General features: G+C 38.2%; 1 protein-coding gene across 1 annotated transcript in view; it reads right to left on the bottom strand.

Annotated features, from left to right (window-relative positions):
* ESR2 (estrogen receptor 2) overlaps window positions 1–14,824 on the bottom strand; it is a 69,711-nt gene that overhangs the window by 16,140 nt on the left and 38,747 nt on the right. Inside the window, exons 6-8 of the mRNA XM_087727370.1 lie at window positions 8,450–8,749; window positions 1,407–1,545; window positions 529–662 (exon numbers count right to left, since the gene is read on the bottom strand). Coding sequence (XP_087583496.1) covers window positions 529–662; window positions 1,407–1,545; window positions 8,450–8,749 — 573 coding nt within the window. The remainder of the gene's footprint in view (window positions 1–528; window positions 663–1,406; window positions 1,546–8,449; window positions 8,750–14,824) is intronic.

The raw sequence follows: 14,824 nt of genomic DNA, 5'->3' as shown, positions 1-14,824 counted from the left end.
TGACCTCACCCCATTCCTAAGAGGTCTGTAAGGGGTGTGCATAAGCACTCCAGTGCACCTAATGTCCCTGTCCTACTGTACCCATTTATTTGTACCCATTTACTGTGTTCATACTTATCTTTATACTTATACCTGCTATCTTTTCCATGTTTTACAAACTAAATAAATAAAATAAAATAAATAAACTTGCTCAATATCATCAAAAGATCCTGTATTTGGGGGTCAATCAAAGGAATAGCCCCCAGAGGGGGGGTGGAGAAACACTGATCTGGAATATACAAACTTAATTCCATAGAAACAACTAGGAAAACAATTGGACACAGGCACACAATCATGCAGAATGGAACAATATACTGACCTAGGTCTTACGTATAAAACCATTATAATATAAGGAAGGGGAAAGCACTTTGGGTGTTTTTATTTCATTCACCTTAACAGTTCTTGCATTCTTTGAAATTTTTCCCACCACAACCCAACTTTTTGTCTCAATAATAAGCACAGCTTGACATGACTGAAACTTCTACTCACTGGAATTGAGAAGAATCATTGCCTTGACACAGATATATTCTTTGTGCTGCAATTTCAGCTCTCGAAGCCTTGAAGTTGTTGCCAAGAGCATGTCAAAGATTTCCAAAATTCCTTCTACACATTTTCCCTCATCCCTAATTTGAAAATAGTCAGAGGATTACTTGACATACAAAGCATGCTTTCCATCAAAATACTGCATTTTATTCCAACATATAGTCATATTTTGCCTCTACTAAGTGGTTCATATTTTAAGTACACTGTGCATATTTTAAGCATTAAATGTTCAACACAATCTTTGTTCATTTTATAAAAGGTGAAATCATACCTTCATTACAAGCTAACTCATGATCATATCCTTTTAACTTTCTTCTTTCAGCAATTTCTCTTTCTTTCTTGTTGCTCTGATGCTTAAAACGTCCTCCTAAAATAACTATATTTATTTCAACCTAACATCCCACACATATTTCTAGAATGACCAAAAATTCCAGCCTTGTTTTGACTAGTGAAATCACAATTGTACCTCTCTACAGTTTCTTGCTATCCAAAAAAGCAGTAGTTAAAAAATGGTTTGTGGCTATAAAAAAAGATTGTCCAGCCTAGCGCTAGATTGCCACAAAGTACTTTCTATAGCCTTTCCAGTTAACTCCAACTGAGCACTTGTTCAGGAATTGGTGAAGCTTTTTTTAATATCATTGCCAGTAAATCTGCAGGAGGGGATGAACAGACCTGAACTGAATGTTAATCATGATAGTTCATGCAGGAGAAAATATTCGGGCCTTTCTGAATAGAGTAAAAGATTGTGTTTGCTTGTTAATGCATTTTCATTCAAATCTTAACTTCCAAACATACATGCGAGTAAAACAATACTTATTTCTTACCTGTCAAGCACAAGATCTGGTGCAAATATGAGCTTTCCTGGGTGATCAATGGATCTCCACATTAGACCCACCATTAATACTTCCAACCAACAGCTTTCCAAAAGCCTTACTTGATCATATAGACTCAGCTCTATGAAGCCTTTAAAAGAAGGGGGAAAGGAAAGAAGGCATACTTACATCATGAATACCCAAATATATACACCTTTCCTGGCTTCCAGAACAATATAAATTCTTTAAAATTCAAAGTCATTTTCTTGAAATTAGGAAATCCATGACCTAAATTCTTAGAAGTTTGTCAACTGTTGATTCCAAGTGGTAGACCCTTCCTTCCTTCATCCACTATTTATATTGGGTGGCAAAACATATATCCCTTTATAAATGGGATTTATTCATAAATAAATACATCCTGGATGGTTATTGCAAAGGATTCTACCAGACATGTTAAGATTTTGTAAAAACAATAACCTGAAGAACAAAACAGCAAGGATAAACCAACCAGAACTACAATCATCCTGTGCCCAAGGCCTGAAAGGACCACCAAGTCTTTAACAATTTCCTAAATGACATAATTGTACACCAGAGGGTTATAGTTCCAGACAATATGGGTCACGGATCCCAAGAGGCAACATTGTTTAATTGATGGAACATATTTAACATCACTTGTTTTTTATTAAGTCAATCCTCTATATACCTTAAATGCTATGGTATTGATGGGGACAATGCAAGATTTAAATCACAAAACTGTATTTGACCCTACATTTATGACTTGAACAGGGATTTCACTGTTTTGCCTACACTTCTCATTTCTTCTCCTATAACTGAGGACTCAATATTTCATGTTTTTTAGAATCCACATGAATCAGATTAATCAGCCTTTGGGGGAATCTTCAACATTCTCTTCTGCATTTCATTTGTAATTTTGTATGCTCTTCCCGTAATGGAGTGAGCTCCCGTTACTTGTCCCAGCTTCTGCCAACCTAGCAGTTCAAAAGCATGTAAAAATGCAAGTAGAAAAATAGGAACCACCATTGCTGGGAAGGTAAGAGCATTCTGTGAGCCTTCGGCATTTAGTCATGCCAACCACATGACCACAGAGATGTCTTTGGACAGTGCTGGCTCTTCAGTTTTGAAACGGAGATGAGCACTGCCCCCTAGAGTTGGGAACGACTAGCATATATGTGCGAGGGAATCTTTACCTTTACCCTATGCGCTTCCCATTTTACTTCCAGACTAATATACACGTAGCTACCTGATATCTATTATTCACTTAGATAAATGATGAGTGATAAAGAAACCAACTGCTTATCTAAAAGTTCTTTTTTAGGAACATGAAGAGTGAATGCATGTAAAAAATTTAATGGTAGACTATTTTTATACTTTTGACATAGGGTTAAATCAATCTGCAGACAATAACAAAGTCTCCCTTTTGCACGATACCACACATTTTTAGGTTATGAAGAAAGACAAAAATAATAGAAGGAAATACATACAAAAATAAACTACATTTCTGCAGAGTAAGAAAATATCTTTCCCAAATCTCAGCAGAGCAGCACCAAGCTTTGTTAGCTATTTGTTTGTTTGTTTATTAAATTTATATGTCACCCATCTTTCTGTCCAATGTGATTCTTTAAGCCTTTACCATGCATTGCCAAACCTTCATCTGTTACACTGAGGGGTGGGTTGCTGCAGGTTCTCACCAGTTCAGGAGAACCTCTAGCTAAGAATCTGCCCAGTTCAGAGAATCTGCAAATCTCACCCCCTTTTAGGTTTCTTATTCTTAAACTAATTTGTGCTTTTTCTTGCCAATTGTTGTAAGTTAGTTCAAAGTCTTCCAAAACCTTTTGGCGCAGCCCTCAAAATTTCTCAAGACTTGCCACCAAATTATAAATGCTTTTGAGATAAAATATTAAAACTCCTAAATAGTAAAACTCCTAAAAACTCCTAAAACAACTATAAACATAAGTTGAGTTTATTACTTTTATTTTATTTTATTTAAATCCAACACCTTTATCTTGACATCATTGGTGGGATTCAAATTTTTTTACTACTGGTTCTGTGGCCATGGCTTGGTGGGCGTGGCAGGGGAAGGATACTATAAAATCTCCATTCCCTCCCCACTCCAGGGGAAGGTTACTGCAAAATCCCCATTTCCTCTGGATCAGCTGGGGTTCAGGAGGCAGAGAATAGATGAAGACAGGGCCAGTCAAAAGTGGTATTTACCGGTTCTCCAAACTCCTCAAAATTTCCACTACTGGTTCTCCAGAACTGGTCAGAACCTGCTGAATACCACCTCTGCTTGATATTGTATTCAAAGAGGAAATGCATTCTGTAGTCCTAAAAAGGTTATTCATCTCTATTTTGTAAGTGGGATATTGTGTGAACATTTATCCAGATTCCAGACTAAAAAGTTTATGTTAATATCTGCAGTATCAATTTTTTGATCACACTTCTATTCTGCCTTCCAACTTTCTCACACCACAGATGCATCCTACAATATAAATACATAATGCCAATTTGATTATACAGATTGAATTTAGCTAGTATTTCTCCTGATAGTCAGATTAATATGGAAAATAGGCCACTTGTAAAGACACAAAAGACACTGTGGTGGTGCAGTGGTTAGAATGCTGTACTGCAGGCTACTTCTGCTAACTGCCTGCATTTTGGCAGTTCAAATCTCACCGGGCTCAAGGTTGACTAGCCTTCCATCCTTCTGAGGTGGATAAAATAAGGACCCAAATTATTGGGGAAATATGCTGACTCTATAAACCGCTTAGAGAGGGCTGTAAAGCACTGTGAAGCAGTATATAAGTCTAAGTGCTATTGCTATATTGATGAAAACAAATGCTTGTAAAAAAAAAGAGGTTTATAGGCTTAGTCATGGCTGTGGTAGATCTATCAAAATCAGTAGAACTTCAGTTAGTCATGATTACATTAAGCCACATTTATTTCAAAGTGCTCTTCTAAATATGAATATATTTGGATCAAAGTTAGAGGAGGTTTTTTTTCAAAGTGGGAGGAAAAAATAACAACTGCATTTACTACAAAAATGGACTGAATTGGAGGGGCAGCAGAATTACACACATTCTATCTCCATCACTGTGAGTGACAAAATAAGCAGGGAAAGTAATCAAAAGTGAAAATGGATTCATTTCCCAGCTGAGTGCAAATGTCTAGAATTCTCCAATGATCAAAGTAAAATTACTATCATCAGGACCCTCATTTAGGATATCAATACCTCCAAATTTCATTTAAGACTTTTAATGAAAAGCAATAGGCAATTGGCTTTTGTATTGTTTTTGTGCAAACTAAGTCATTCCTTTTTAACTTCCTCACATATATATGTTTTGTTTTTCAGCTGCAAAATCTGTTAAACTTTTAAACTTTTTTATTTAAAAAATATTTAGGAAAGTTTTTAGATATTTTTTTAAAACTGTGCTCAGATTGTTGAAATCAAAATCTATGTATGTAAAGGTCATCAATGTTAGGCATTATTGTAGTAATGTCTGAAGCACTATTTTCTTTGTATCCTAGTTGTAAAGTTGTGTGGCTGTGGTGCCATGCTGAACTGATTATGGTTGAATGTTAGGAGAATCTTCTGACAATAAAAAAAGTTTGTCAGTAGAACCAAAATACAGTTGTTTTAATTGTCTTCATATTGCCTGTCCTTTTAATCATATGGTTGGTTTTTTGTTGACTCCTGCCCATTCTGTATTAGGATTGGAGTAGATTATACTTAAATATCATCAAATATATGTAGAAAACAATACAGATAGTCCCGCAGTTATGACTGCAACTGAGCCCAAAATTTCAGTTGTTCAGTGATACATTTGTTAAGTGAGCTTTGCCCCATTTTATGACCTTTCTTGCCACAGTTCTTAAGTGAATCATTGCACTTGATAAATTAGTACCCCGATTGTTAAGTGAAACTGGCTTCCCCATTGACTTTCCTTGTCTGAAGGTTTCAAAAAGTGATAACATAACAGTGGTGCAATTCAGCAGGTTCTATCTGGTTTGGGTGAAAGGATAGCGGTGATGGCAGGAGGCCCTGCCTACCTGCCCAGATATCATCACGTCCCGTTTTGATGCTCTGCGCATGCGCAAAAGGTCCTGCTCATAGGCGAATGAGGCACATGCGAGCGAAACCAGCACGCACGTACGCCCACAGTTGTGACGGTTAGTGAAGGTAGGTTGATTTCACCCCTGTCACATTGTTGGGACACAATAATGCTCACAAACATAAACCAATTATTAAGCATCTGAGTTTTGATCACATGATCAGGGAGTTGCTGCAAAAGTTGTAACTGTGAGAAATGGTGGTAAGTCACTTTTTTCAGTCACTTATTTCAGTGCCGTTGTAACCTTGAGCAGTCACTAAATGAACTCTTGTAAGTGGAGGACTCCCTGTACATGTAGAAACTTTATAGCCACCTGTCAGGATGCTTTAATGGGAACTTTTTTTTCTGAGAAGGTTGGACTTGATGGCCAAAAAGGCCTTAACTTTTGATTTGATTGATTTACCAGTTGATTTACCAACTGTTCTTTGGTAGAGCTTTTATTTATTCGGTCTGGACTACAGCAGTTCTAGTTATTGACTTCATTACTTTAATGTTAAATTAAACCTTTCTCACAACATTACAGTCAAAATGGTCCAACCTGTATATAAACAGGAGCCATCTGCAGAGTTAAGGTACATGCAGTATTAGCAAATTGAATGAGAATAAGTCTTAAAGAAAAAGAATATGACTTCCACTAAGATAAATGTCTTGTTAACAATTGCTGGTAAATAATAAACTCTTCTTCATCTGTCAATACATAAAGGACTTCAGATGTATGTATCAGTGGTGGGTTTCAATTTATTTCACTACTGGTTCGCTTGTGCATGCGCTCGCATGCACAACGCTTCTGCTCATGTGCAGAAGCATCCAGGTGGGTGGGCAGAGCCTTCCACCACTGCCACTACCAGTTCACCCAATCTGGGGAGAACTGGCAGAAACCCACCTATGGTATGTATCCATATATGATGCCAGCAATAACTAGCATGCAGTTTGTATTTATTAACCAAAGATCTCACGACTTAAAAGTTGTATCTAAATTGGGGGCTTTTTTGTTTCTTCCCCCATCCCTTACTTCTAATGTTGTTACAACAAAAAGGAGTCAAACTATCTTATTTTTAAGGTATTATTTAGCTATAGCTTTTTTTTGTCTCCCAGAGCTGGGATTTCTTCTACTTTAAAAATGTAAAAAACAAACCTCACCAAATTAGCTAACCAGGGCTTTTAAGCAAAGTAAAAGCAGCATCAGTCATAATGGATCAATTGAAAGTAATATTCTTTACAGAGGAGAAGAAAACCTTAAGCGTTGGACTAAGTAGAGGGTCAAAAAACAAGGAGGAAAAATCACATAGATACAAATGATAGAAAAAGCCACTTGTTATCTAGGTAATTTCCTGACTCACACTGGGAAGTCACAACTGTCTAAAGACAGCAATTGAGAAATCCAAGTTTTTAATACAAATGAGTAAAACCTTTTCCAAAACAGGAACCTGGGTTCTAAGTGAAATGCTAAAATTAAAACCAAACCTCAGGGGACCCCAAGTTGTCTACTTGGAACAACAAGAGTCAAATATATCACTGGGTCTTATTCAACAAAATCCAATCCGGTGGTGACAAAAGTAAGATTTTAGACTTAGGCAAGAAGAACCAAATGCACAGGTATAGAATAGTTGGTACCTGGCTCAAGAGTAGCATCTGTTAGAGGGATCTAGGCATCCTAGTGGACAACCATGTATGTATGCTGCAGCTTCCAAAAAAGCCAATGCATCAACAGAGGAATTTAAAGCACTGGGAGCATAAGCAGTATTTCTCTGGTTTACTTGTCAAAAGATACAGCCAGGAAAAGTGAGGAAAATATTTGAAATGAAGGAGTAGATCCGATTATTGACCCAAGCATTCTGACTAGTCCGCATATCTTAAAGTTACTAAGATTGAGAAATACTGCTTTATAAAACAAAATCAGGAGGATCTTGACAAACTGATACTTTGGGCAAAGCCTAGCAAGATTAAATTTCCACAATGATGAATGCAAAATCCTCTATTTGCATTGGGAAAAATCAGAGGTACAATACCTCGGATACAATACAAAAAGTATCTGGGTGACTCATAAGATGGATATTACTCACAATGTGATGCAGTTGCAAAAAAAGCAAATGCAGTTCTATATTGTATTAGCACAAATATAATGTTGAATCAAAAGAAGCTCTTGTTCCTCTCTATTCTGCTTTAATTAGGCTGCAGCTAGACTATTGCATTCAATGCTGGGTGGGCATTGAATGCAATGCCCAGCATTGAATGCACTTTAGGAAGGATAGTGGCAATCACATCATTCCCAGAAGGAGGAACAAATGATAAGGATCCTAGAAAGAAAACCCTCATGCAAATGGAGTCCATACACAGGTGTTTGCCCACTGCTCACGCAAGTGGGGATGCACACATGCTCACCCATCAATTTTGCAGCCTGGTTCTGAACGGTTCAAGGCCCAGTAGTGGGCCTCAGCCTGGGGATTGGGGACCCCAGATATAGAACATGGTCCAGAATTTTTCAGAGTTGGTCCAGAAGACAGAACAAGGCAAGAAACCATGGGTTTCAATTACAAGACAATAAATTTGGTTGAACTTGAGGGCGAAAAGCTGAATAGTAAAAGCTGTCTTGGAAATTGGTCACTCACCTGAGGTGGGAATGTTTAAATATGCTGGACAGCCTTGTCGGGGATATTGTAGTAGCATAGGTATATACTGGGCTGGGGATTAGACTACCATAGATGATCTCTTTGATCCTGTGAAACCTTATATTCTATGTTTTTACTTTTGCTCCAAACAATAGCCTTACCGAAGTTGTATTACCAAATAATAATGTGATCATTGACATGTTTTTCTTGTTGTAGTTTTGTTTAAAAAATATTTATACTTTTTATACATACTTATGTTTCAAATGTCATTTAGCATAAGCTCCACTCTAAACACAGGAGTTTTCAAATTCCTTACCAGGGATTTTTTTCGCCCAACCAATCATATGGACCAATTCTTTGTCTGCAAGTTTCGTCAAGGACATCATCATGGAAGCTTCTGTAAATGGCCTGTTGGGGCGACTCACCAACACATTTGGTGGTTCAGCTTCAAGTAATATGGAGACAAACTGTTCTGGGCTTATTGCATTGCCCAGGGCTTCTTTTGCTTGGATGATACTTTCGTTATTCTTTTTCCCTTTGCCTACACAATGCACCAAATCTTCTGGATTGCGATGACGGCGAACGATACGATACCCACAACGCTCTCTTCTTGAACCTGAAATTTTGAAAAAAATTGACCTAATTTAGTCTTCCAGTAACTCATTCATTAGATTAATTATATATGGGTACCTAAATGGTATAAGAAGAGTTGATTGCCAATTTTCCAAAAGTCTACCAAATCCATGTTGGAAAATTCTGGTGAGCAATTTCCAGTTTAGTTTGCATACACCCAATCCCTATACCCAGATCAGAGCAAGTATGTGTGACATTCAGTTCAACTAGCAAAACTATAGCAAACATTCACTATTTTGCTTACGGTTGTAATGTTCTTATTGTTTATATCATTTTAGAATTGTAAGCTGCCCAGAGTCATTTGGTTGAGTTGAGCAGCTATAGAAATTGAATGAATGAATGAATAATAATTGGGAAATTGAAATGGGAAATAAAACATCGAGCGATCCTCTATTCTGCATCATGAAGTAAACAAGTTAGTGATGGGCATGATGTGTCCATCAATCTAAATAAAGCAACATTTTAACATCAAATATTTTTTTAAAAAAATCAGCTTCCAAGAACTTGTAGTAGCATAGTAGTTAAAAATAAAAACAGTAAAAAATAAAACAGATGTTAATCTTATCGGGGGCTTATGTTGCTTCTTGTTTGGTGGGGAGGCTTTGGAAGCTATTGAAAGAGGACTTGGGGGCCAAATCTGGCTCATCCAGGTCCTTATTGTAGACTCTGATTTTCTGATATGATACATTTATCAGAAAAGAGCCCTGGCGACAAGAGAGGAGATGATTGGAAATCAGGATCCCAGGTAGATGGTAGGAAGCCAAGCAATTAATTTGGCTCTAAATCAACTTTATTTTCTGAATTCTGGACAAATATAACATCCACATAAAAAAAGGTCTGTATGATGCAGAAAGATGCTGCAAATTTGCTAGAATGAAGGCACAATGTAAGCCTAGTTCATCGTAATGAAATCTTGATTTAGTTACACTGTGTCCAGAGAACAAAGTGCTCAATTTCCCAGTTCCATGTCATTCTTCTATAATCAGTATGCCCTAGTCTAGTATAGCAGATCCCACAAAAGGATCATCCTATACATAGACTTCATCTCTTCCCCAGCAGATGATCAACAACTGCATTATTAAAACTTTTCTATTATCTAATTTTCTCTTTTTTCTTGATCCTGAAACTTGTTAACTAGATATACAATTCTATTATCTGTATCTGTGGGTTTGTAGGTTTCCCCCCTCCCTTCTCTCTCTCTCTCTCTCTCTCTCTCTTTCTTTCTCTCTCTCTCTCTATCTATCTATCTCTCTATCTCTATCTCTCTCTCTCTATCACACACACACACACACACAGAAATTGGATCTGATTCTCCAAATACCTGCTTGTATGTTTCTACTGCCATTTATATGTTCAATCCAAAAAGTTGCCAACTGCCAAAGTTTCCATGGCTTAATCAAGCTAAATTTACAGATACCACCACAGTTTCTGTCTTGGCATTTAAAGCTATCCATAAATACAATGGAAATGGAATCAGCTCAAACATAGTTTATCAACCTTTCTAAGAACAGTGACTCACTTCACAAACTACTGTCTGGTGTAGCCAGAAAACTAGCTGCTGATATGACTATGGACAGCAAACAAATATTTCCTGGCATCCACGTGGAACTCAGCAGGAGTTTCTATCCAAGACATTTAATCTGATTCAAACAGCGTGTAGTCATAGACCATTCCTCATATCTTCCTCAGCCTTGTTTGGCACTACATCCATGAGGCAGCTCTTTGTGAAGCCAAGGTAGACTGGAGATGGGGTGTATTTTAGGTATTTTAGGTATTTATTAATACTTATAGGCCGCCCTTTTCCCTGAGGGGACTCAGGACGGCTTACATAAAATAAGGGGAAGGGATATACAAACAATAACACATACAATACATGAAGTAAAATATTAAGCAACATTCATTCATCATTCGGGTGGGGGCAATTATCTTTGTCCCCAGGCCTGATGGGCTAGCCAGGTCTTGAGGGCTGTGCGGAAGGTCTGGACGGTGGTGAGAGTACGAATCTCCACGGGGAGATCGTTCCAAAGGGTCGGAGCTACTACTGAGAAGGCTCTCCTCCTTGTAGTTGCCAGTCGGCACTGACTGGCAGATGGAACTCGGAGGAGGCCTAATCTATGTGATCTAATTGGTCGCAGGGAGGTAATTGGCAGGAGGCGGTCTCTCAAGTACGCAGACCCACTACCATGAAGGGCTTTATGAGTGACAAGTAGCACCTTGAAGCGCACCCGGAGATCAACAGGTAGCCAGCACAGCTCGCGGAGGATAGGTGTTATGTGGGTGAACCGAGGTGCACCCACAATCACTCGCACGGCTGCGTTCTGGACTAGCTGAAGTTGCCGGATGCTCTTCAAGGGCAGCCCCATGTAGAGCACATTGCAGTATTCCAGCCTAGAGGTCACAAGGGCCCGAGTGACTGTTGTGAGAGCCTCCCGGTTCAGGTAGGGTCGCAACTGGCGCACCAGGCGAACCTGGGCAAATGCCCCCCTGGTCACAGCCGTCAGATGATGGTCGAAAGTCAGCTGTGGGTGAGGGTATTAAATGGAAGCTGAAGGGGAATTTCAAACACAACAGCCCTACATTTTTAAGATTCACAGTTAGGGACATGGTTGCTGCTGTGCACACTGGAAAAGATAGGAAAGGCAGTTTTAAAGGCAGAGAAATACGAGCATCATAGTCTATGCTTCTATCCATCACTTGCCTATGGTCCACCATCTTCTGCCCTGCAACTATCTATCACAGCACTTAGAACTGCTACTAAAAGTAAGTTTAAATACCCTCCCTGGCCACTATTTCTCTTCTGCACGTGGAGGAGCATGTGCTACTCTCTTCAAAAGACAATCGGGACTCAGGAATGTATAAAGTATAAATATTTCTGTAAGCAGAACAATAATTGCTTTGCTGATTTACTCCTCAGACAAGCATTGGAGGAAAGAAAGCTACTCCTACTGCAAAGTTGATCCAAGTTGACTTGGATCAGTCTGTGATTCAAATCAACTAATGAAGTAGGAAAGATACATGAAGATCCTAGTTTGAAATAACTAGACTCTTTCTAGAAAAATGGCCCTGCTAGAGAATCCTTATGGACTGGACAAGAAGCAATGTTTCCATACCAGTCAAAAGTTGCCAAGACTTGTCAAATTGATCTCATTTCCCCAAATTCTATGTGAACACACAGCCATAGAATACCTAGTAGACTGTGTCAGGTTGCATCTTCAAGGAAATCTGTGTCAGGATAAGGAGGTGAACTTTTGAATGGCTCTGGGTATGCATATGTTTGTAAGAGAATGGCTTGTACATAGCACATGCATATGTCTTGTATCAGTAATCTGACTGGAACAAAGTATAAAGAGGAAAGAACACAGAATAGATATAGTCACATAAACTTATTTTGTGCGTGCCTTTGTGTCAGTTTTTGACCCCCAACGACTGCCCAGACTAATCCCTGCAAGTGTCTTTATGTCAGTTTTTGTGGCAAGGTTTTGGGAACATCGCTTGTTATTAAGAGCCGTGATGGCACAGTGTGTAGAATGCAGTATTGCAGCTTGACTCTGCTTGCTGCTAGGAGTTCAATCCTGACCGGCTCAAGGTTGACTCAGTCTTCCATCATTCCAAGGCCAGTAAAATCAAGATTCAGATTGTTGAGGGCAATATTCTGACTCTGTAAACTGCTTAGAGAGTGCTGTAAAGCACTATGAAGCAGTATATAAGTCTATGTGCTATAGCTATTCTGTGTGCTGTTGCTCTTGTCTCTTTCCTGGGGCTGAGGGGAAGTGATTGGCATAAAGCCACCTGTCTATTTCCATGCCTAAGGCAGGTCTAGAACTCACCACCTCCCAGTCGATGCCTTAACCATATATATGGATGTATGAGCCAGTTTGGTGTAATGGTTACACCAAATAATATATTCCACAATTATGAAATAAAACTAGTTTCAGTATGTTAACTTCATGCTAAATGTGTACAAAGCTTTTCTGCCCAAAAGTAAATGTAAATGTGGAACTTGTACAGTCTGACCCAAGGGATCAGCTTAACTTCTGAAATGCAAAAAACAACCTGAGCCATGCTGACCCCAACATTCTTATCCCCTCTGCCAACTAGAGCAGAGGTAGCAGAGTTGACCTTTATTTGCTAAGAGATGACAGAGACAGGAGGGAACATCTGCCCATTCCCAGTTACAGGGGGATCAATTGGGATGCTGGGCCACAATTTGGATTTAATGGTGATTCTGGACAGCCAACATGCTTCTTTATATTTTAGTCTTTTCCCAGTACTGGGCCTCTCCTGCAGTACTGGTTTACAGTCCTTAGCTATTCCAGACAGCATAGACCATAGTATCCAGATATTAAGGAAATTATCGTCTGATGCTTCTTGAGGGTATCAGTTTGGCAAAGGCTATTGTGTATGATTCTCCAGATTGTTTAAATGTTCTTTTCTCTTTCATCATACCTTGCCATTTTAAATTTTACAAAGCCGGGGGGGGGGGAGTCTCTTAGTCCAAATCCAACAGAAAACCTAGGAAACCGCACACCCTCAAATAGAAAGAATAATGCAGAAATTATTACTCAGAAATACCAATCAAGCACACCATTACTGAAATCTTATCTACTTAGAAACCGAGAACACTGTGTTTCTGAGAATGGAGGAATTTGCCAATTTTTATTTTTCTTGTTCCAGCCTTGAATTAATTTCATTCCATATCCAGATCAATATGTGCGTGTTGAGGAAATTCACAGGGATTTTTCTGTAAACTGTTCTCTAATACTTCCACTTGTGTATCAGTTTTTTTTACTTGAAAAATATAAAATAATATTGGGGGAAAGGCAAATTTCCACACAGTTCTGCAGTCTGGTTTGCATACAAATTCATGAAAACAGAATTCAGAAGAATGGTTTGCCCACTATGCACTGTCACCATCATGACAAAGATGACACTTCTTATAGATGTTTGCATACCTCAGCCCATATTCCTTCTCTTTCTGGAACATAAACAAAACACATGTCCCATAATTATTAGCTTCAGACTTCCTTCTAGAACAATAATATCCAGAATAATACCTCTTTTAAACTGAAAATGAAAATTAGTAAGATCCTAAGAGCTGCAATAGACAAATATATCACCTTCAGTCCAAACCCTAATTCACACTCACCAAAAGATATTAATGACTAGCAATTTTATTAATCTCTTTTTCATGTATATAATCAAAATATAAGATTTTTTTTAAAAACACTGTTGGTTCTCTGTCCCAAAGGTGTTTTTTTCAGGAGGAAATTGGACTTTCTTGTTTTTTCTTTTGCAGATTGCTAGCTGTCTGCAAGGGATATAAATCTGTCCATTTCCCACTATCCTGTCAGAGCTGAAGAAGCTTCTTGGTTGAGAAGCAAAACATCCTCAAAAGAAAAAAACAAGGAAGTCCAGTTGCCTCCTGAAAAAGCACCTATGGGGAAACCATGACCTGGATAACTGAGAATCTCTACAGACTGTTGGTTCGCTGGAATTATTTTTTCTTTTCATAAATTCTAAACCTAGGTAGTATTTATTTAGCTAAAGAAAGTTGTGGTTGAAACATTCACATGATGACAACATGCAAAAAAAGAAAACCTTTGGCAGTATGTATAAATTGGTTGCTTATTAAATAATTCATAGAACTGAAACTATTTTCCTCTGGAATATAATATGCTGCCAAACCATGATGTGTATTAAATAATATTCCTGCCATTTTGAGAGTCAAATTTCATTTTTAACAATGAAATGCAGTCATGATGAAGAAATGGACACATACCTACACATGTAGATACTAACATATATAAGAAATCAGTGCCTAGTTCATTTGCGCATACTGTATTGCCATCTTCATCAATAAAATAAAACAGAAACACACATTGCGTTGTGCAGAGTGAGCACCAGAAATGATTTCACCAAATTACTGGTGTGTCTTTTCCACTGTCCTAGTAGGTGAATGATTCTTGGGGTCCTTTTATTGTATTTTATTTAATCCAGGCTTCTGCAAATGTTGCCTTCCATATGAAACCAGCTGGCTAATCCTGATTATACTCAATGG

This window comes from Thamnophis sirtalis, unplaced genomic scaffold (assembly GCF_051295495.1).
Source record: "Thamnophis sirtalis isolate CommonGarterSnake01/CBP01778 unplaced genomic scaffold, rThaSir2_p1.2 scaffold_1, whole genome shotgun sequence".
NCBI classification, from domain to species: Eukaryota; Metazoa; Chordata; class Lepidosauria; order Squamata; family Natricidae; genus Thamnophis; species Thamnophis sirtalis.
The sequence above is the reverse complement of the archived record's forward strand: the minus strand, read 5'-3'. Positions and strand labels throughout refer to the sequence as shown.